Source organism: Ipomoea nil, unplaced genomic scaffold (genome assembly GCF_001879475.1).
Source record: "Ipomoea nil cultivar Tokyo-kokei standard unplaced genomic scaffold, Asagao_1.1 scaffold2647, whole genome shotgun sequence".
In the NCBI taxonomy this organism is placed as follows: domain Eukaryota; kingdom Viridiplantae; phylum Streptophyta; class Magnoliopsida; order Solanales; family Convolvulaceae; genus Ipomoea; species Ipomoea nil.
In genome coordinates, this window is record NW_017619075.1 from 2304497 (window position 1) to 2324668 (window position 20172).

Here is a 20172-nt window from a genome sequence, read left to right on the forward strand (position 1 = left end):
AAGATGTTGGGTCTTCCATTGCACTCCTAGACATATTTTTTAGGATTTGGGTGTCTTCAAATAACAACAATGACCCCTCAATGAGATGTCATTGGACACTTTGACACTCAATTAAATATTCTCAGATCTATACTTCTTTTTTTTTTTTTTTTTTTTTTTTTAATAACATCTTATTCTAAAAATTGCTATTTTTCTAATGCAGAAATTATACTCATTATGAGAATCATGTATAATTTTCTGAAGATACATGTTAAATTGTGAATACAAATTAATATTTGATACACTATAATTCTATAAATATTGTACCCTAATAACATAATCAGGAGATGGTAACACATTAAATTGTGACAAAAACTTGTATGAGATTGTTTCGTGGACCTTTACATAGTTATCTGTGAAAGCGCTCGGGTTAAGATGAAAATGTGATACTTATACTAAAAAATGTAATACTAATAAGGAATAAAGTGTTTGTAATGCCTTTAAAGAAAAAATGTAATACTTTTATACTTTGATTTTAAAATATTACGTATCTTTTTTTTCTTAGAATGTAGTGGGTCAATTACCTCCATTGAAACTCGAACCAACAATCTCCCATATAAGAGTTTAACCTTGGTGCTATTAGACCATAAGGTCTTAACATTATATATCTTTTCTTAATTACACTTCTTGTCACAAGTTTCACTTTTCTTTATAAGTATAACAAACACTACTTTATTCCTTATTAGTATTATATTTATATCTTGACCGACCTGTCTCACGGATCTTACATGAAAGCGACTCTTTTAAAGTGTAAATACAATGACAAAATGAGACGAGAGTCACGAAATTATGGTTATCGAGTATAATAAAAGATATTTGCAGTTTCCGGTTGACTGACCTATCTCACGGATCTCACATGAAAGTGACTCTTTTAAAGTGTAAATACAATGACAAAATGAGACGAGAGTCACGAAATTATGGTTATCGAATATAATAAAAGATATTTGCAGTTTCTGGTTGACTGACCTGTCTCACGGATCTCACATGAAGTGACTCTTTTAAAGTGTAAATACAATGACAAAATGAGACGAGAGTCACGAAATTATGGTTATCGAGTATAATAAAAGATATTTGCAGTTTTCAGTTGACTGACCTGTCTCACGGATCTCACATGAAAGTGACTCTTTTAAAGTGTAAATACAATGACAAAATGAGACGAGAGTCACGAAATTATGGTTATAAAAAACGAGTCTTTTTCTGGTTATAAAAAACGAGTCTTTTTCTTATGGGATAAGTACTTTTTTTTTTTGTGAGTACTATTGACCATGTTATATGTAATATCTGTTCATATATGTCCATACCGATTCCACTAAGACTTGAACCCGTGATCTTTTACTCGAGAGAGTTACTTCATGCCACTTGACCACAAAGTCTTATGAGATAAGCATAAAGGAGATGGAAGAGTTTGAATCCATATATAGGGGATGAATGGTAAAAGTAAGAGAGGCGCTGTAAAAGGGGGAAGAGTTGGGTAAAGGAAGGAAGGAGAAGAGTGGTAGAGACGTTAATGTTAATACTTATAGGGATCGATCTACATCTACCATACCCATACACACATTCCACACTCAATTATATACATACATACACAAACTCTCTGATCATCTGATTCTTGTTTTCCCTCTTTATTGAATCCCTGATCTGTCTGTCTTTCTCATACAAAACTAGAATCAATCTATCAAATATTCATTCACTCTTTTTCCATTTTGACCCAAATCCCAACTCCACCTTCTCTCTCTCTCTCTCTCTCTACCAGAGGTTAATCTTTTTTCTCTCTCTCTCTCTCTCTCTGTCTCTCTGTGTACCCATCAAATAAACACGCACACTTTATGCATCTGTATCTGCAAGTATTCATAGCTCTGCTTGCATTTAGTTTGAGCTTTGATTTTGACTTGAGGTTGACCCATATCTGGTTCTGGGTTCAGGTGTGACTCAGCTGGAAAGGAAAGGAAAGGAAAGGGAAAAAGAAGCTTTCTTGAAGCTTTGGGATCCGGAATGAGCAGTAGGGGAAGTGGGTTGACCCGGATTTGAATCGCTTTTACTAAAAGGTACTGCTTTCTTTTTCACTGGGTTTTTACTTTTTCTCTCCTGCCATTCTTTGTGATTATGAACCCGAGATTCAAATGCATTTCAGTATTTCACCCCTTTTCACACGCACATGTAAGAAATACTATGTTTGTCTCTCTCTCTCTCTCTCTCTCTCTGCAAGTTGTACAAAAACACTATTTAGGCTGCAACTGCAACAATTTGAAAATTGAAATGGATATTTTGTGAGTGATTGGTTCCTATTTGTAATTTCATGTAGAATATTAGTACCCAAAATTTTTTTCCCATATAGAATATAGATCTGTTATTGTGGTAACAAAAGAATTATGTGAAGCCAGATGGATTGCTTTTGAGTTGCAAAAGTTTGAGGTATTTGGTAGAGGTGAAGTTGACAGTTACATTGGCTTGCTGCAAATTTGTGGGCATTGACAATGGGCTGTGAGTGTTCCAAATTTGCATCTTGTTGTTGGACCGGACAGAATGGACCGGTTCATGAGGATCACAATCCTGGTACACCAAAACTTTATATGGTTTCTCATTTTGTTAGTGGGTCTCAGGATAAATTCCTGTTTTTAATTCCTTCTGGAATTGCTTGGCAGATGATGAAGAGGCTAATGAAGTTAGTGACTTGCCCACTTTCCGGGAGTACACTGTTGAACAACTGAGAGTAGCTACCTCTGACTTTGCAGTGGAGAATATAGTTTCAGAGCATGGTGAGAAAGCCCCAAATGTGGTTTATAAAGGGAAAATGGAGAACCAGAGGCGGGTAGCTGTTAAACGGTTTAATAGATCAGCATGGCCTGATGCTAGGCAGTTTTTGGTAAGTAGTTATTAGCAGTATAACTAGCCAGTTTTGCAGTTCTGTTCACTACTCTTTTCAATTGATCAAATATTGCCCACTATTTCTTATTTGGTTTTTAGTTAGCCTCTTTATTTGATGATGCTATTGAGTCAGTTTGCATACTGAGCAGAGATCTGTCTTTTCATATGATTGCTTTATATTGCTGTCATTTTTATCCTTGGGCCTTTGTACTCCCCTTTGGTGGCCAAATTTCCATGTATAATTTGATATTTCCTCTTCTGTTGGTGGACAATTTTACTTGTTTGAGCTATGCTTTTGAACATGTTCTTTTGTTTCTCTCTAAAAATTTAAACTTTAGGAAGAAGCAAGGACAGTTGGCCAGCTCCGAAACAATCGATTGGCAAATCTTCTTGGCTGTTGCTGCGAAGGTGATGAGAGGTTGTTAGTTGCAGAGTTTATGCCCAATGAGACACTAGCAAAACATCTCTTTCACTGTAAGTCACGTAAACATTAACTTTCTGTAGTGTCTGAATATGTCTAACATTTCTTTTTGGCCTTTTACGCCATATATTTCTGATGCTATATTTTTTGAAAGAGAAGTGGAAGTCATGGCTCATGTTATTTGATAGGCCAGCATCAGTTCATCTATTTATTGGGTAACTTACCGTGATAATTACTCAAAAAATTTCCATGACTACGAGGGAGAGAGCAGTCTCAAAACTCAAAAAGTGTAGAGAAGACTTTTAGCTAAAATTACCATCACTAGTATCAAGATTTTGTTCTTGCAGTTTATTTTAGGTTTAGTAAACTTTTTAGTTTATCAACAAATCAACAAAATATTTTGAAAGTCCTTCCGAGTGATTAATTCTAATACATGAATGATGCTGGCATGCCTTTCATGCTTCATATGCATAATCATATGTTAATATTTGACTTTTCATGTACCTCAAATATTTTAATTGTTGCCCGGGGACCTCTCAATACTTTCTCTTTGCAGTTAGATGAAATAATTTGTCCATCGTAATTCTAAGGCATACTGTTTTTTCCTAAATTAAAATGAAAATTCAAAGGTCAAAGATTACTAGTAATCTAGTACTATACTTGTATAGTACCTAATCTTCTTATGGTTATGAGTTGTCACTCAAAATTTTATTATGTACCATTCAGGGGAAACACAACCAATGAAGTGGGCAATGCGGTTAAGAGTCGCCTTATACCTTGCACAAGCTCTAGAATATTGTACAAGCAAAGGGCGTGCTCTTTATCATGATCTTAATGCTTATAGAATAGTCTTTGATGATGTAAGAACAAAGGAACTTCTACTTTCACTGTTTATTTGGTGAATCCATTCACATTCGTAAGTTCACACGTAAATGTGGAATGGTCAATGACTAATAAACTTTTTCCACCTGATTTCATAGGATGGTAATCCCAGACTCTCTTGTTTTGGTTTGATGAAAAACAGTAGAGATGGAAAAAGTTACAGCACAAATTTGGCATTTACTCCACCTGAATATTTACGGACTGGTAACAACTCTTGCTAAAGTGTTTCTGTTTGTGGCACAAGTTTCAGCATCTTATCTTTTATAAATATGTGTTTTATTTGATAAATAAGCATAATTGTGACATGCTTATATTATAAAATATGTTCCCTATCCTTGTTGTAATACAATCTAGTAATATTTATTGTGGCCCTTGGTAATGATTTGTGGATTTTACCATATAAACCATATATATGTTTTCTTGTTGGACTATCATCCAGTTGGTTTTTGAAACTTATGTAGGAAGAATAACTCCGGAGAGCGTCATGTATAGTTTTGGAACGCTTTTGCTTGACCTTCTCAGTGGCAAACACATCCCTCCAAGCCATGTAAGCCTCCTTTTCGGTTAAATTTGATGTCACTGTTAAACTAACTTCATACATAAACTCTCTGATGCTTTTTTTCCGTGCTTTTCTCCATCTAATACTCTATTCACTTCATTTCAGGCCCTTGATCTGATTAGGGACCGGAATCTTCAGATGTTAACTGATTCTTGCTTGGAAGGTCAATTTTCTAATGATGATGGAACTGAGTTGGTTAGAATAGCTTCTAGATGTTTGCAATATGAGCCTCGTGAGCGACCAAATCCAAAGTCGTTAGTCACTGCATTAATTCCACTTCAGAAGGAGACTGAGGTTATATTCTGAATCTATATTGTGGATATCAACTTTAGGAATTTAAGTTGTTTCCGTTTGATTGATTTCTTTACAATCACATGTTTGCTTTAGCTTTTAGTTCTTTGTTATCTGCCAGAACCGAAGTGCATGATGGGGGGATTTGGGTTCATTTTCAATAAATATTTATATTTGTCTGTCTAGTTTTCTGCATTGTTTACGGGTTCATCTAGTCATTTCGATCTGTTTTCTCATCTGATGAGCATGTTGTAATGGATTATTTGATTAACTAGATAACGTGACTAAATGAAGTTATGGAAACTTGGTATTCAGGTTCCATCTCATGTATTAATGGGTATACCAGTGAATGGTGAATCTATGTCTTTATCTCCTCTTGGTGAAGCTTGCTTGAGATCGGACTTGACTGCCATACATGAAATCTTAGAAAAACTTGGGTACAAAGATGACGAAGGAGCAGCTACTGAGGTTTGTCTCATTACAATTATTTGATTTATTTTCATATCATGCCCTGTTTGGATATATATATATATATATATATATATATATATATATATATATATGCTCTTCTGTCATCTGGAGTCTCTATTCCTGGCTTAATTATAGTGAATAATGGTGGCATCAACTTAACGCAACCCATCAATGAAGTGCTGTTAGGATATAACTAAAACTATGAAATCAGTGGAGGGAAGAAAACGTGAGTAGTAAGTTCCATTTATCCCTGTAATGATATGTGGAGTTTACAGGGAGTGAGTGCTCTGAGAGGTTTAGTAAAAGCTTTTTTGGGTACACTTCTTCAGGATTGAATGTAACTACCTTCAAAAGTTTCGTCTTTCGTATTGAACACTGTACAATGGTCCGTCTAGTCCTGTTTTTTTTTTTGGTCAGACCACGAGGTGTCCTGAGCAGGCCCTAACTGTAAGAGGCACCTGTAAGCTCGTACCATACTTAGATTAATCCCCGTTCGCACCGGGCCGGCCCAATTAAGGGGCAAAGTGTTGGCCAGATTGATTTTTCCAACGAGAGGGGGTTCGAACTCCCAACCTCTCTTAAGGGACAAGAGTGCACGGCCACTCATGCCAACCAAGCTGGTTTCCGTCTAGTCCTGTTTAATGTCGTCTCTGGACTAAAACCAGGCAACCAGTAGCCGAGTATGATATCATTGTGCTACATAAACACTGCTTGGCTTGGGGTGTTTTACTCAAATACTTTAGAAATTTGAAACACAATGTGCATCGTTCATATTAGTTGTTACTATGCTTGCTTTTGCTAGAATGCTAGTGCTTAGTGGTGTGCTAGTAGAGGCAGAGTAAGCTTTCTGCTTAAATCGAATTCTTGTTTCTTGCAGCTTTCGTTCCAGATGTGGACCAATCAGATGCAAGACACGTTAAACTCCAAGAAAAAGGGGGATGTTGCTTTCCGACACAAAGATTTCAGGGCTGCAATAGAATGCTACTCACAGGTTCGAAAATTTGTTAAATTCGACCTCTCAAAACCCATATTAGCACTTCGTTTTGATTCATTTCTTGGTGTTGCAGTTTATCGATGTTGGAACCATGGTGTCCCCGACAGTCTATGCTCGCCGATGTCTATCATATCTCATGAGCGATATGCCACAGGAAGCCCTCAACGATGCGGTGCAGGCACAAGTAATATCTCCTATTTGGCATATCGCATCGTATTTACAGGCCGTTTCTCTATTTGCCTTGGGGAGGGAAAACGAGGCACAAATTGCACTCAAAGAAGGCGCTGTACTTGAGGAGAAGAAGAACGCAACGTCCTGAACTGGCCCATTCTTTGCGTTTGACTTGCTTCGCAGGCTTTTTGGTTCGTTCTTCGACTTAAAAACATAAAAGGCTATAGGCACGGTTCCTTTATTGAAGCGTTGTTTTTGGATTTGTAGACATTTATCTGCTTAGTTCCCGCGCATATATATATATTTGCTTCGCTTGCTATTCAGAGGTGTACGTTACGTTTCTTGGTTACCCAACCCGTCGATTCGTAAAACAGAATAGCTGAAAACAATTGAATGAGTATGAGAGTGGTTACATGTTCATGAAAGATTCAAAACGCCATTGCAAAGGGAAGTAGGGGAAGCTAGATTGCTTGCTGTAATTTATGTACAGTGCTATACATGTGCTTGCTCAAGATGATGAAATTGGATCTCTCAATTTTTATTTTTATTTTTTAAAAATAATTTTCCTTTGCTCTTTTCATTCTTCGTTTTCCAATGGGTTGCTGTTTCTTCAATCTGGTAATTTCATTGTGGGTTATATATATATATATGCAAATTTTCTGCATTTCCAGTCATAACACAGTTGCAATTTTCACCAAACTGGATTTACAATTAGGTTACCAAACTGGAATTTTCATGCAGACCAATATTGAAAAGACTGCTTTTCGAACTCATCGGGGAGACTTTGAATTCTTAGTAGTGTTGTTTGGTGTTTGCAATGCCTCTTCTACCTTCCAAACTTTAATGAATGAAATTTTTGGTCTTTTATTATTCTAATAATTTATAATTTATTAGTTTTTTTTTTTTTTCCTTCTTCTAACAGGGCGTTTGGTTGGAGATGGGGAATTATGTGGGAAAGGAATTGTAATTCCATGGGAGTTGAATTACTAGGAATAAAGTGAGAATTTAAATTCCAGTGTTTGGTTGACAGGAATAGAACTACTGGGAATTTCAATTCCAATGTTTGGTATACATGGGAATTGAAAGGGAATAAGTAGTATAAAGTCAAAAATGTCTATTATTGTTGTTAGACATTAATTTTAGGTTAAAAAAGGAATGAGTAATTTTGACTCATCACTATCTTTTTTTCCCAGGAATTAAAATACCAGGGGGGACATGGGATTTTAATTCCATGAAAATGGGGGAATTGCAATTCCATGGAATTGTAATTCCCTCCAACCAAACTACGAAATTTAATGGCCTTTGGAATTAGGTGGGAATTAAGTGGGAAGGGGATTTAAAATCCCTCCAACCAAACGCCCTGTAAGGGTTATTAGATTGTTGGGCAAAAGGCTAAGGAAGCCGTCAAGCTGGACATAATACTCAAAATTTAGTTATTGGTTATTGTTGCTTTTCTCGATTTAGTCATGTCTTTGTGTTTAATTGGGTATTGACTTTGATGATTTTATCTAATTGAGTTCTCGGCTATTAGAATTTAGAATCAATCACTACAAAATCACTATAGTCAAGGACTAAATTAGATAGGGTAAAACCACTATAGTCAAAGACTAAATTGGTGAATATTAGTAGTGAGAAAATTATGAAGCTACAGTTATAGATGACTTGATTAAGTAAAATTATCGAAATCTAGTATCTAATTAAGCACAAAAAGATGTTTAGCATACTCTATGAATGTTACTCTATTGTTAAAAAGAGCAGCCAAGAGAAGCATTGTGGGTGGTGTGATGCACGATTATCAAAGGTGATTAGGTGAATGGATTTGAGGATTCTAATACAAGATCGGCCATACTTGAACGTTATGGTTGCTATATAGAAATTATTATCTCTTATCTCTTATCTCTTATCTCTTATTATAATAAAGCAACAACTTTCTACCTAAACCATTTTCCCGCTCAAATGAAACGACGTCACTTCATCATATATATAAAATCAAGTCTACACTAAATGGCGCTCAACAAAGATTAACGCGTGCAAATTAATTATGCCGGCTACTTTTTGTTAATACCAACTAAAATAAAGCATTTTAAATAGACTTCTATTAATTACAGACTTCTAAAGAGACTGTTTATATTAAACACTTCTTCGAAAACATACTTCTCAAATCTCAGAAAAAATAAATATAAATACACTCATAGTAAAGAGACTCAATTCTGATCACCATGCTCTTGAAAACTGAAAGGTTGCCCGCACCATTCAATTTTCAAGATAACATCATCGATGTTCAAATGCAGTATTACATTCTATATAAGCATATGACTATGGAGACATCCACTCCCCACTCCACTTTATCCGAAGTTCGTATCACCTGCATAACAGAAGAAAGAAAACAAACAAATCATCAAAGAAACCATGTCAATGTACGTAACTGTAAAGGATATTGATCCTCTCGATAGGGAGAAAGCAATCAGAGTAAAGTGTGTTAGATGTTACGAAATCGCTGAAAAAGGGTCTACAGAGATTAAGAGTCGAGAAGTGTTGTTTTGCGATAAAGAGGTATGATGTTTAATATTTTCTTTTACTGTTTAATTTTTAGGCTCTACACAGATTTTTGGTCAACCAAATATAGGGTTTAAACAGATTTTTTTATCTACACATTTTTGTACATGATGAAGTTATGAAGATAACCTGGAACATTGAAAAGAAAATCAATGTACGTAACTGTAAAGGATATTGATCCTCTCGATAGGGAGAAAGCAATCAGAGTAAAGTGTGTTAGATGTTACGAAATCGCTGAAAAAGGGTCTACAGAGATTAAGAGTCGAGAAGTGTTGTTTTGCGATAAAGAGGTATGATGTTTAATATTTTCTTTTACTGTTTAATTTTTAGGCTCTACACAGATTTTTGGTCAACCAAATATAGGGTTTAAACAGATTTTTTTATCTACACATTTTTGTACATGATGAAGTTATGAAGATAACCTGGAACATTGAAAAGAAAAAAAATGTAAACAAAACCTGTTTACAGACTAGATAATAATTTATAGCATAGATAATGTAGAGCATACTTAACCAGTACAAAACAAAACTGTGTACATCATAAACTAAATAATTAAAAGAAAGTGGAAACATGTGTATTCAATATCATAAAAACTAATTGGCTTTGTTGTTTTCCAATAAAAAATGAAGAGTCATATCATTGCTTTTCATCATTTCTATTACACTGCACTCTTAAATGTTAAAAACCCAATAAAAGCTTAACCTATTTGAATACAACTATTTCTAATACAAATAAAATCACAACAAAACACAGGAACATACTCAATAACAGCTCAGATATGAGGAAAATAGTTGCTTCTACAATAATAAGAAGCAAAAGGAAGCAAACATTCGACAATAAAGGTACCATAAACACTGCTTGAAACTGAAATTTATACTTTAGATGATGGACCAATTGCAACAGGTAAACGCTCTGCACTTTTCAAATGTAATACCATTTGGCATTTACTTAGGTCTAATACACTATTTAGAATTTTTTTTTTATTTTTTTTACATTTTTGGAACCTGCAGTTAATCCAGAGAGTATAAATATAAATATGAGTACATGCCTCATGGAATATACGACAAGCAAAAGTAACTCCATATATTTTGTATTAGGCGGCAGAACTCTCTATTTATCCGGTACAACAAGCTCTACATTTCCCGGTTAGTTATATTAAGGCATATACTTAATATTGTTTATTTCATATCAGAACTCGGATATCATCAATGACAACACAAAAACTTTTCATTTGTAGCAGAAGGTACAATAACTATGTCGAAGAGCACAAGATCACCTCTACAAAATATATCAAACGGTAAGTATTGTTAGATCTATTTTTAACTTTGCTTAAGTATTTATTTTTATGTATTGAACTTTTTTTTTTCTACTTTAAATAAAGTCGGTACCAGACAATGCAACAAGAGGCCATGCATGAATGAGGGTAAAGACCATAGCCAAGATAATGTGGTCAATCGCGATTTGTTTCAAGATTTTGAAGAAGTTTGCAATACTAATTGCATTTTAAAACAAATGGAAGACACTTGTGGTAAGTTCAACATACACTAACATTTGCGAAGTTACTTTACAAAAAAAATGTTCAATTGTATGTATTTAGTCGTTTAAATCAAATGTATTAGTGTATTACTGTATCGTAGGATTGGTCGAAATTTCGCAACAACCTATACAACATATTCCAAATGATAATTCCTTTATTATTTAAAATCTTATGTAAATTCAAAATTATTTTGGGTGTACGTTATTATGTTTAGGGTAGAAACCAATTGCATTCACCTTTTTGATAATACTCAGTTCAATACGTGTATGCATAATATGAAATGTTTAAGGTCATCTTATATAATTATCCTATTGCTACAATTGTTGATAGCACATTCCCTATGTTTCGCAGTGGCCACAGAGATCATGAATATCTAAAAGATCGTGCGATCCTGGCGCCAACTTTGGATGTTGTAGATACAGTCAGTGAATACATGAATGACTATAACAACGCTGAAGGAAGGACGTATCTCAGTTGTGATTCGGTATGCAAATCTGATTCTAATGTTGACATGCTTGCTGATCTGCACACACCGGAATTTTTAAATGGCTTACGATGTTCTGGAATTCCAAATCACTAATTGACTCTAAAAGTTGGCTCCCCAATTATGCTCTTAAGAAATATTGATCACTCATTGGGATTGTGTAATTGTACAAGGATGATTATTTCAAAGTTGGCAGATCATGTTTTAAAAGCTCAAATACTGTCCAGATCAAGTGCGGGTACAAAGGTCTTAATCATTAACACCTTCTGATCCAAGATTGCCGTTTAAATTCCAAAGAAAGCAATTTCCGCTAATGTTGTCATATGCCATGACAATAAATAAAAGTCAGGGCCAAACACTGTACAACGTGGGTTTGTTTTTGAAGAGGCCGATTTTTAATCATGGTCAAATGTATGTAGCATTGTCAAGAGTTAGTAATCCTAAGGGATTAAAAATTCTGATTTATGACGAAAATGTACAATCGAAAAATACCACTACAAATGTCGTATATAAAGAAGTATTCAATAATGTTTAATACATTTTAATTGTTTTGAGACAGTATTTTTTTTATTATACAATAATATATATTATATGGATGAAATATATTGCCGTGCATCGCATGGGTGGAACTACTAGTTAGGTAAAAATTAAAAGTGTCACACATTCTCACTAGGCACATAAATAGAAAAATGAACTTTAATCTCACGGGCTTAACTCAATATTTCAGTAGGCAGTATTTGAGAGAAGAGACCAATGTTCGAACTTTGACGGCGACAGTGTAGAGATTATGTTCAAAATGAATAAATTTTCAAATCCCTTGTGCGCACCGGCATTTGGCCCTATCTGTTGAGCCATTGAATCACCGTAATTTATATCATTCCAAATGCTTTATCGGACCGAGGTAGGGAGCCCTTGGAGTTGAGAATTCAACCTTTTGGGAGAAGAAAAATGAACTTTTGTGCTGACCAAATAGCATTGCAAGAGAATTACAAACCATATAACCTACTTGTGTGTTCTCAAATATCAAAAAAACAATGTTCAGTATTCTAAACCATTACAATTTTTAAGTCTTTTCCTTAAAAAATACAATAAAGTTATGCTCCGACCGGCATGCTCAATCTAGCTTCCTATTCTTAAAGTATACACACACAACAAAAAACCCAATCAACAATTGTGTTGAACCAGGGGATCCTGTCTTGTTTTATTGCCAACTTAATTTTACAAACCATTGTCTTCCCCAGAATGCATATGGCAACAGTTGAGGTGCAGCGCCACAGAATTTGATGAGAATGATGGCAAACACATTGGTGATGGGCAGAACAGAATCAGGTGCTTGCTTTAGCCATGTGAAGTGATGGTGTCCAAGCATAAATAAGCATTCCCAGAACAAGGATGGCAGCACCAACTATGAAGCCGGGAGGTAGAGATGATGCAACTCCGAGATATGGTAATGGAAGCGTGAAGATAAACACCGATATTGGAACTGCATTGGAAAGAACGTAAGGCAATGAGTTGGAAGATACCCAAAACTAACATGATAATCAATGGGGATATTCAATGCATAGTAACGTAAAATACATTTATAGCAGGCAAGGATAGCATTATAGATAACCGATTTTAGCACCATGGTTGGATCATTAAGAAGAATACGAGGAGGAAGTGGGACTGGAAGTGTGGAAGTCGACAAAGTTTTCTTATTCAGATTGACCATTTCAACATGCTAAAATAGAATCATGTTGCAATCCGAATCTGGACACATCACGAGTCTTAAATTTTGCTTGGTACGTACCAATTGTGCAAGATATCTTATGGCTACAAATTAACATCAGGAACGTACCAGAAAATGTGGATGCAAGGCAAGATACCACAGCAGAGGAGATCTTGAGCAGGTGTAACAACGATATATTGAAACCCATGTTGACGATGACAAACAGCAATGGTAACAAAGGTGCACCATCACATCCTATAGCCAGAGCATGGAATTAATGTAATTTAGCAAATTTTTTTAACAGATACTATATTGTAACAGAGTCAGTATTACTAAAAAAAACACAATACATAAGAAAAAGAAAACAAATGACAGACAAACTGAGGACTCTATCATATCATTCTCATAGAAGTCTTACAGAAGTCAGTAGTTACCCTGTATTGTTCCGAGGTTCAAAAAGCAGGCTGCGCCATCTTTTACATACGTTGGCAATTGAAAAAAGGGGATACCCCATAACTTTGACAAAAAAGGGAGGAGGAGGCTTATAAAAACTGCCTGACATACAGGAAAACCCCCAAGTTTCAAATTTCTGCTTAAATTGGTTGGAAAGAGTAAGCATATGAAGAGAGCCGGAGACTCAAACATTCTACCTGGAAAGTAGATCCAAAAGTGTTCACAACAAATAGATCCACTGTACCACCCTGCCATCACAATTTAAGATAATCTTCAGATCACTAACATAAGATCTTCACAATTTAAATTGATCATGCATGATAGCAGTAGTAGGCCTTGGAATCAAGTATCCCAGAGGTTGATGTGAAATGATAAATCATTCTTGTAAATTTAGAATGCATTTAATGCCAAAATATCGGGCTGGGCACAAGGCATAATCTAACAGAAAGAGTATAAAGTAGAAAAAAGCTGCAGAAAGCCAACCTTCAACTTACGAGCAGCATCCAAAAATATTATTTCCTGCAAAAGAAATGAGCCTATAAGAGAAAGTAATGCAAGCATCATGAACCAAAAACTAAAGGTTAAATTGTTAACCTTCAACACAGTATCAGCAGCTTGAAATAAAAAAGAAACAATCATCAAAAGACTCCAAAATATCCCTGCTTCCATTATAGAACCAGCACTGGATCCACTGCAAAAGGAAATAAAATAAAGAGCACATGAAAGTTATATTTTTAGACCTGGTGATGTCAGTTTAAGTATCCTCAAGTAAGAATTTGTGTACCTTGCTACAGTTATAATAACACCCATTGCCACAAGAAAGCACCCAAACAATTGGTTGAAACTATATCTTCTGCCAAGGAAAATATAAGACAGGAGAAGTTGCCAGACAAGAAAGCTCTGCAGAAGATCAACAGATAAGCAGTTTATGTTCCATCAATGTTTCCACTTAAGAAAGAAAGATAATATGTGAGGGCTTTTGACTGAAATAGGCAAAAATGGATTAGAGTGCATGAAAATAGGCAATTTTTAAAACTTGGACAAAAATAGGCAAAACCACTTTGCCTAATGCATTTCAGTCAAACTTTTGGAGAAATGCATTACCTAAATGTGTTTCATCAGTTTTCAGAAATTTATATTTTTGGAGTTGAAATTTGAGGAAAAAAATTAATTTCCAATTAAATTAATTTTTAAAGCTAATGCGTCTGGTGAATTGGCACCCTTTGCATTCCAAATAATGGCTTCAAGAGTTGAGAACTATGTACCACTGAGGAGTAAAGAGGATTGAGGTTTCAAGGGTGGTAGGGGCTGGTCAAAGGCAACTTGAAAAGCTCCAAAAGGGTATTTACAGTTGGATTCTGAATGTTTTGTACCCAACCGCTGTTGCTCTACAAGGCCATCAATACTTAACTCTATCCACCATTGCGAAAATGGATCAATTGTTATATAATGAGGAATTAATTTCTTTTTTTTTTGGCAATTCATATATATATATATATATATATATATATATATATATATATATATATATATATATATATATATATATATATATATATATATATATATATATATATATGTAGAAATGACCCATTAATACTGGTTGTACATTACATGTGACAAACTCATTAAGGAAATGTGTTTGCTTTTAAAAAAAATAAATTTATTAATACCAATATACGGTGTATTTTTCAAATTTAATTGAGAATTATTAAAATTTTCACTATCGTCAAAATGAAATTTATGAAAAAATAAGTGCATTTGCATAATCTGAAAACGTTTGACACAAACGCATTTGAGAAAGTTGTTTTGCATATTTTTGTCCAAGTTTCAAAATTTGCATATTTTCATCTAGCCCATCCAAAAAGTTCTTAATTTCAGTCAAAACCCCAATATTTGAAGGAAGCACACAAGTTAATAATACTAATGCTTAGATTGTAAACATAAAGTTCATATTGTTTTTGTTGGAACTGTGCATCATGGTGTTGAACAATCGGTTTTCATATTAAAGGAAACATGAAACATGGAACTAAACACAAGTACACAATACAAACTTTTTCTTACCTGGGACAATACTGGAATTGTTGCGCCAGAAAGAATAGCTGTGAGAGAAAATTTCTATGGTCAGGTACCATATTTATGAGAATAAGTGACCCTTAAGTATTGGTTTAATGGGAATGATAATCATCTTGAGATTCTTAAAATCTAAAATTGGGCAAGACAACTGTGTGGACCGGAGAAGCTCTGATACCACGTTAGAATCTAAAATTGGACTGAGATCACTCAACTAGACTGTAATGCACATAAGCCAAACCACACTAAAAGATTTAATACAATCAATTAGTTAGTCTAACTCATGGCCTTATAAATCCATGTTTCTCTGTTATTTTTCAATGTGGACTCTCAATAGAGACCAATGTCAAGCATTTGATCAAGTACATTAACAATATATGCATTTTTTTTTACATATATGAAAGATTAAGCATAAGCTAATAAGCTAGATCATTGATCAGTTGTACACAACTTTGTCCAATTATGTTGCTGTTAGGTTGACATATAGAGTTCAAATAAATAACTCACATCAAACACATGAAAGCAGCATACATTTCATGCTCATTATAGTTATGAAAAATATATAACATTTAGGATAAAGATCCTTGAGAAAAGGAAAAAGCAAAATACTACAAGACAAACTTATTTTGGACATCATTAAAATATAATTCAGGGATACAAAAAAGCATGAGTTGTATGTATCTATTACCTCCAGCCGCCATACCAGAAGCAGCACCAAGAGCCTCCAAGAGACCAACAACAAGGAATGGAGTTTTAGGCAATGAAAGCATTTCATTGGTAACCTTGCCAGCATGGTAGCGAAGAAACAGGATAGAAGAGTATACAATCACATACCTAGAGAGGAAAACTAAAATCTGAAACAAATATGACAAAGAATAAGGAAGAAAAGACACATTAAGTAAATGAACAAGGAGATTTATTTACTTTGAGATGTGAAAATAATAAGAAAATCTGTAACGCTGCCAACTCATTCTTTTAATGGAACATGGAGGAAAACCTTGGATTTATATTTTTTATAATGACATCAAAATATCTTGTTTTGTGATGAATAGTCCCTAGATAAGCTATAATATATAAATTTTCCCAATTATCTTCACTAATCCTGTTTGGAAATTAATAATTCTTCTGAATTTCTGAATCCAAAAATTCTTTAGTCCTTAGATTCATGGATGATTTTCCTTCAACATATTATTTGGACCTTTTTGCTGTGTTCTTCTCTACCTTGCATTCCCTTTCATACTTTTATTCTCTTTCTGGTAATTATTACTGAGATTTCAAATTCTCATAGACAAAGAAATCATAAGGTTGGAGCAGGAGCAGGAGCAAGTTTGGAAATTCAATAAACAATAGTTTGTTTGTAAATATAGTCTAAGATTCAGATACCATGAGTGACCTCATTTTGAGCTCAAAGTCAATTAAGTGTCTCAACTTTCACTTGTACAATTTAAATGACTTGAAACCTTCAACAGTTAGATTCAAATGCCAACTACGCATTGAAAAAGGGCAATTATATAAATAGAAGTTGATCTATCCCTACCTAAATTAAAATGATCAAATTAAACTAATATCCTAAATCAAGAAAAAAAAAAAAAAGGAACTCGCATTAGATGGAGATTATTGTATAGATTCATTTTACTCAACTCTGTTTCTTTGTTGATCATTTTTCCTTTGAATGAACATTTTCATCTGTTAAATTATATATATATTTTTCCAAAATAAAGATATTTATCTATTTGTTTAGTTTTAAATAAAATAAACATGACTTATGACTATGGTCCTTCAACAGTATAATTGAACATGTATTGTTTTGAAGCCAAACTTTAGGTCCTTCAACAGTACTTTTTCAGTATCATTACAAATATCATATGGATGTGTGTATTAATTAAGTAGATAAGTGCACAAACCATGTGAAGACTGATTCTAGGTTGTGAATTTTTTATTTATTTTTTATTTTTTGAATGATGAGGGAAAACCGCAACCACTACCCGAGAGTGTGCACTAGGTAAACCTTGTCTTGCGACCCTAGCTAGCAAAGGACCATAAGGAAGTAAACCAGCCTAGGTTGTCCATAGTTGACCGGCTCAAACCAAAAAGGCAATAAGCCGCTCTCACTAAAAGTCAAATTTGTAACCTTGTGGTTACTAAGTGAAATTTGACTATTGAAAATAGGGATCTCACTAACAGCCAATGCACTAACTGCAGAGAACTTTTTGTCAAATCACCAAATGTGGTGGTAGAATGCTTACCACTCTTTTCACTTCAATATGTGACCCACAAGACTGCCAGATTCTTCAGCATAATAGTATTTAATGTGTCAAAGCAACTTCTACCAAAGTGCATTCTTTTTTATTAGTACCCACAGATCATAGAATGAGCCAAATATTTGAACTTTGACCAACGGAGAGAACTTAAAGCTGGATCTTTAAATCCAGACCACATGCTAAAAGGTGATGAAAGAATAATTACAGCTAAAATCATGTAGGTAGATGTTATGGATCTACTGAAGAAGCAAGTTGTGAAGTCAAAACCAGAAGGTAAAGCAGTTTAGATGTATTCTGTTCTTTCTTGTTCCCTTTTGTTTTTACTCTTTCTTATAGCATAGAATCATATTCCAGAAAAGATTTAATCATATTAGTCTTACTGTTTATAGTCTTAATATTCATAATTGAAATGAAATTTTCAAAAAACAAAATGATACAAATCACAATCATGTTTGGTTTTGGCAGCCAACCTTGGGACTCACTTAGACAGAGGTCTTTGAACCACCTGTGACTGTGACATGAAAGGCAATGACAATATTGCCCCTGCCAGTCACCATCCAAATGACCAGTACTAATAAGAAACAAATTATTGTTTTAGTATACTTTATCACGACATAATTCATTTTTAAAAGATCACCAAAAAATAAAAAATAAAAATAAAAATATCTAGTAACTAGTAAAAGTACTTGCTTGGCTCAAAAGACTAGATTTTTCTGAAATTTCACTTTCAATGTTTGGTTCAAAATTTAAATTGTGGAGTAAATAAAAAGATTATCCAAGATTTTTTTTAGTAAAAAACGACAATGCATTTAATACATATTCAATTGTATTAATATTTTTCACGTCATGAGTTTGAGTCCCAATAGAAGCATGACTCTTTGTACTTCAATAGGTTGAGAAAATAACCAGATACAGAGTACTACATCTGGTAAAATAGCCAGTAGTACTAAAAAAAAAATATTTTTCACGTCAAGAAATTTCGAAAAAGGAAAAAGATGGATATCTTATTATTATTATTATTATTATTATTTTCATAAGGCATCCAGTATCTTGCTACGTAATTGCTTACCTATTCATTCTACAGTGTTTATCAATTTATTTAGAAAAATTTTACTATTAAACGAGACTATATTAATATAGTATTCCTGTATTGATGATTTCGACGTACTAATTTTGTTTGTTTATCTGATAAAAGACAGATTAGATGCATAATATTAAGAGGGATCGGGTTGAGCATACCCGAACGTGGCGAGCTGAGCCAAGAAGAAGGGATATTGTTTGAGTGGGACAAGAGCGAGCTTGTAGAGGACCCGATTACCAACGCCCAGGACCACCGTAGCCGTTGCTGCGACCAAAACTTCCGCCCTACGATTCCCACCGCCTTTCCCGCAACTCTCAACCGAATCCTCCACTCCTTGGAGATCTCCAACCGCACACCAGCAACGCCTCTTACGACTCCTCCTCACCTCTCCGAACTTCCCGTTCGCTCCCGCCGGCGTCGCGGCGGCCTCCACCGCCCATTGCCTCGTCGCCGTCGCTCTCAGAACGATTTCCGGCCGCCGCCGCCGCCCCTGCAGCAGCCACGGCGAGATAACGTGCTGGAATTCTGCTCCCCGCCTGCGTAGATGCAAATGACGGCTCCCTTCCGGCCCCGCCTGGGTTCCGATTGAGCCGCCGGTTATTGGGCGACTCCAAACCGTCATGTTTGCTCCTCCCCCCTCACTTTTGATCCTTAATTATTTCTACAAATACTTCTGAACAAATTTCTGTCTAAGCTTCAAAATTGGAAGACGATGAAAGTTGAAGAGGATCGAACAGAGATATATAGTACTATACTACTATGTAGAGTGGGAGAGAGCAATTATGCTTTTTCTTACGGTGGGCATGATGCCAAAATATAATTGACCAAACAGTAATGATTAATGAAATTTTTAATAAGGCAAATATGACTAATTATAGTAAATTAGTAATAATGCTTCCCATTTATTATTCCAGCCATCTTTTGATTTTTCATTTTCTATTGACAGTGGATAGAGCTGACGTATGTTTCACTCAGATTTCCATAACATTAGATTATCCGGACCATCAAATCTTATAAAATGTTATATCATTAAATTTATAATACAATACAGAGTAAATCATTATTTATTCTCTATTTGTATAATTTTTTTATTTTTAAAAATAATCTCACTTTTAATTTTACAATTTTTTTAATAATTAATCGCTTTTATCAATATATAAATTAATTTAAAATATTACAAAAATAATTATAAAAGGACAGTTGCAATTTTGCTCGTCACTGTTGAGCATATAACCATTAATGTGCAATCCAACTATGAGCTTAGGCTTTTAGTTGAGATGGAGCACATGCTTCAATTTGTATCAGCGCCAGACCGAAGGTCATGAG

The 20172-nt window shown here is 34.6% G+C and overlaps 2 protein-coding genes across 4 annotated transcripts; one reads left to right on the plus strand and one right to left on the minus strand.

The window, feature by feature from the left end:
• The first annotated feature begins 1565 nt into the window (after positions 1 to 1565).
• On the plus strand, positions 1566 to 7273 carry LOC109154509 (probable serine/threonine-protein kinase At5g41260). The gene is made up of 12 exons (XM_019302260.1): positions 1566 to 1794; positions 1962 to 2084; positions 2421 to 2592; positions 2682 to 2902; positions 3243 to 3378; positions 4052 to 4185; positions 4306 to 4411; positions 4669 to 4754; positions 4872 to 5060; positions 5373 to 5525; positions 6406 to 6519; positions 6596 to 7273. Exons 3-12 carry the CDS (start codon positions 2514 to 2516, stop codon positions 6839 to 6841), a joined length of 1464 nt encoding a protein of 487 aa, XP_019157805.1. The 5' UTR covers positions 1566 to 1794; positions 1962 to 2084; positions 2421 to 2513; the 3' UTR covers positions 6842 to 7273.
• A 4991-nt stretch (positions 7274 to 12264) lies between these two features.
• Positions 12265 to 19718, minus strand: LOC109154510 (protein CLT1, chloroplastic-like). Of its 3 annotated transcripts, none has more exons than XM_019302263.1 (11): positions 19005 to 19718; positions 16193 to 16338; positions 15496 to 15533; positions 14216 to 14331; positions 14026 to 14122; positions 13915 to 13950; positions 13629 to 13679; positions 13413 to 13533; positions 13108 to 13233; positions 12597 to 12753; positions 12265 to 12561 (listed from the first exon to the last, which is right to left on the minus strand). In XM_019302263.1, coding segments are annotated over exons 1-11 (1353 nt in total). In that variant the 5' UTR covers positions 19469 to 19718; the 3' UTR covers positions 12265 to 12560. The 3 variants fall into 3 exon arrangements, with proteins under 3 accessions (XP_019157808.1, XP_019157807.1, XP_019157806.1); XM_019302262.1 differs by having other exon boundaries at positions 12265 to 12556; positions 12592 to 12753; XM_019302261.1 differs by having other exon boundaries at positions 12265 to 12753; positions 19005 to 19717.
• Between the last annotated feature and the right edge of the window lie 454 nt (positions 19719 to 20172).

What these genes read in the sequence shown, in the direction of transcription:
- LOC109154509 (XM_019302260.1), top strand. Translation starts at nt 2,514, where the DNA reads ATGGGCTGTGAGTGTTCCAAATTTGCATCTTGTTGTTGGACCGGACAG. An exon ending in ATAGAATAGTCTTTGATGAT is followed by an intron (nt 4,186 to 4,305) that starts GTAAGAACAAAG and finishes CTGATTTCATAG; the next exon opens with GATGGTAATCCCAGACTCTC. An exon ending in AACACATCCCTCCAAGCCAT is followed by an intron (nt 4,755 to 4,871) that starts GTAAGCCTCCTT and finishes ACTTCATTTCAG; the next exon opens with GCCCTTGATCTGATTAGGGA.
- LOC109154510 (XM_019302263.1), bottom strand. Translation starts at nt 19,468, where the DNA reads ATGACGGTTTGGAGTCGCCCAATAACCGGCGGCTCAATCGGAACCCAG. An exon ending in TTCTGGTATGGCGGCTGGAG is followed by an intron (nt 15,534 to 16,192) that starts GTAATAGATACA and finishes TTTCTCTCACAG; the next exon opens with CTATTCTTTCTGGCGCAACA. An exon ending in GAACCTCGGAACAATACAGG is followed by an intron (nt 13,234 to 13,412) that starts GTAACTACTGAC and finishes CTCTGGCTATAG; the next exon opens with GATGTGATGGTGCACCTTTG.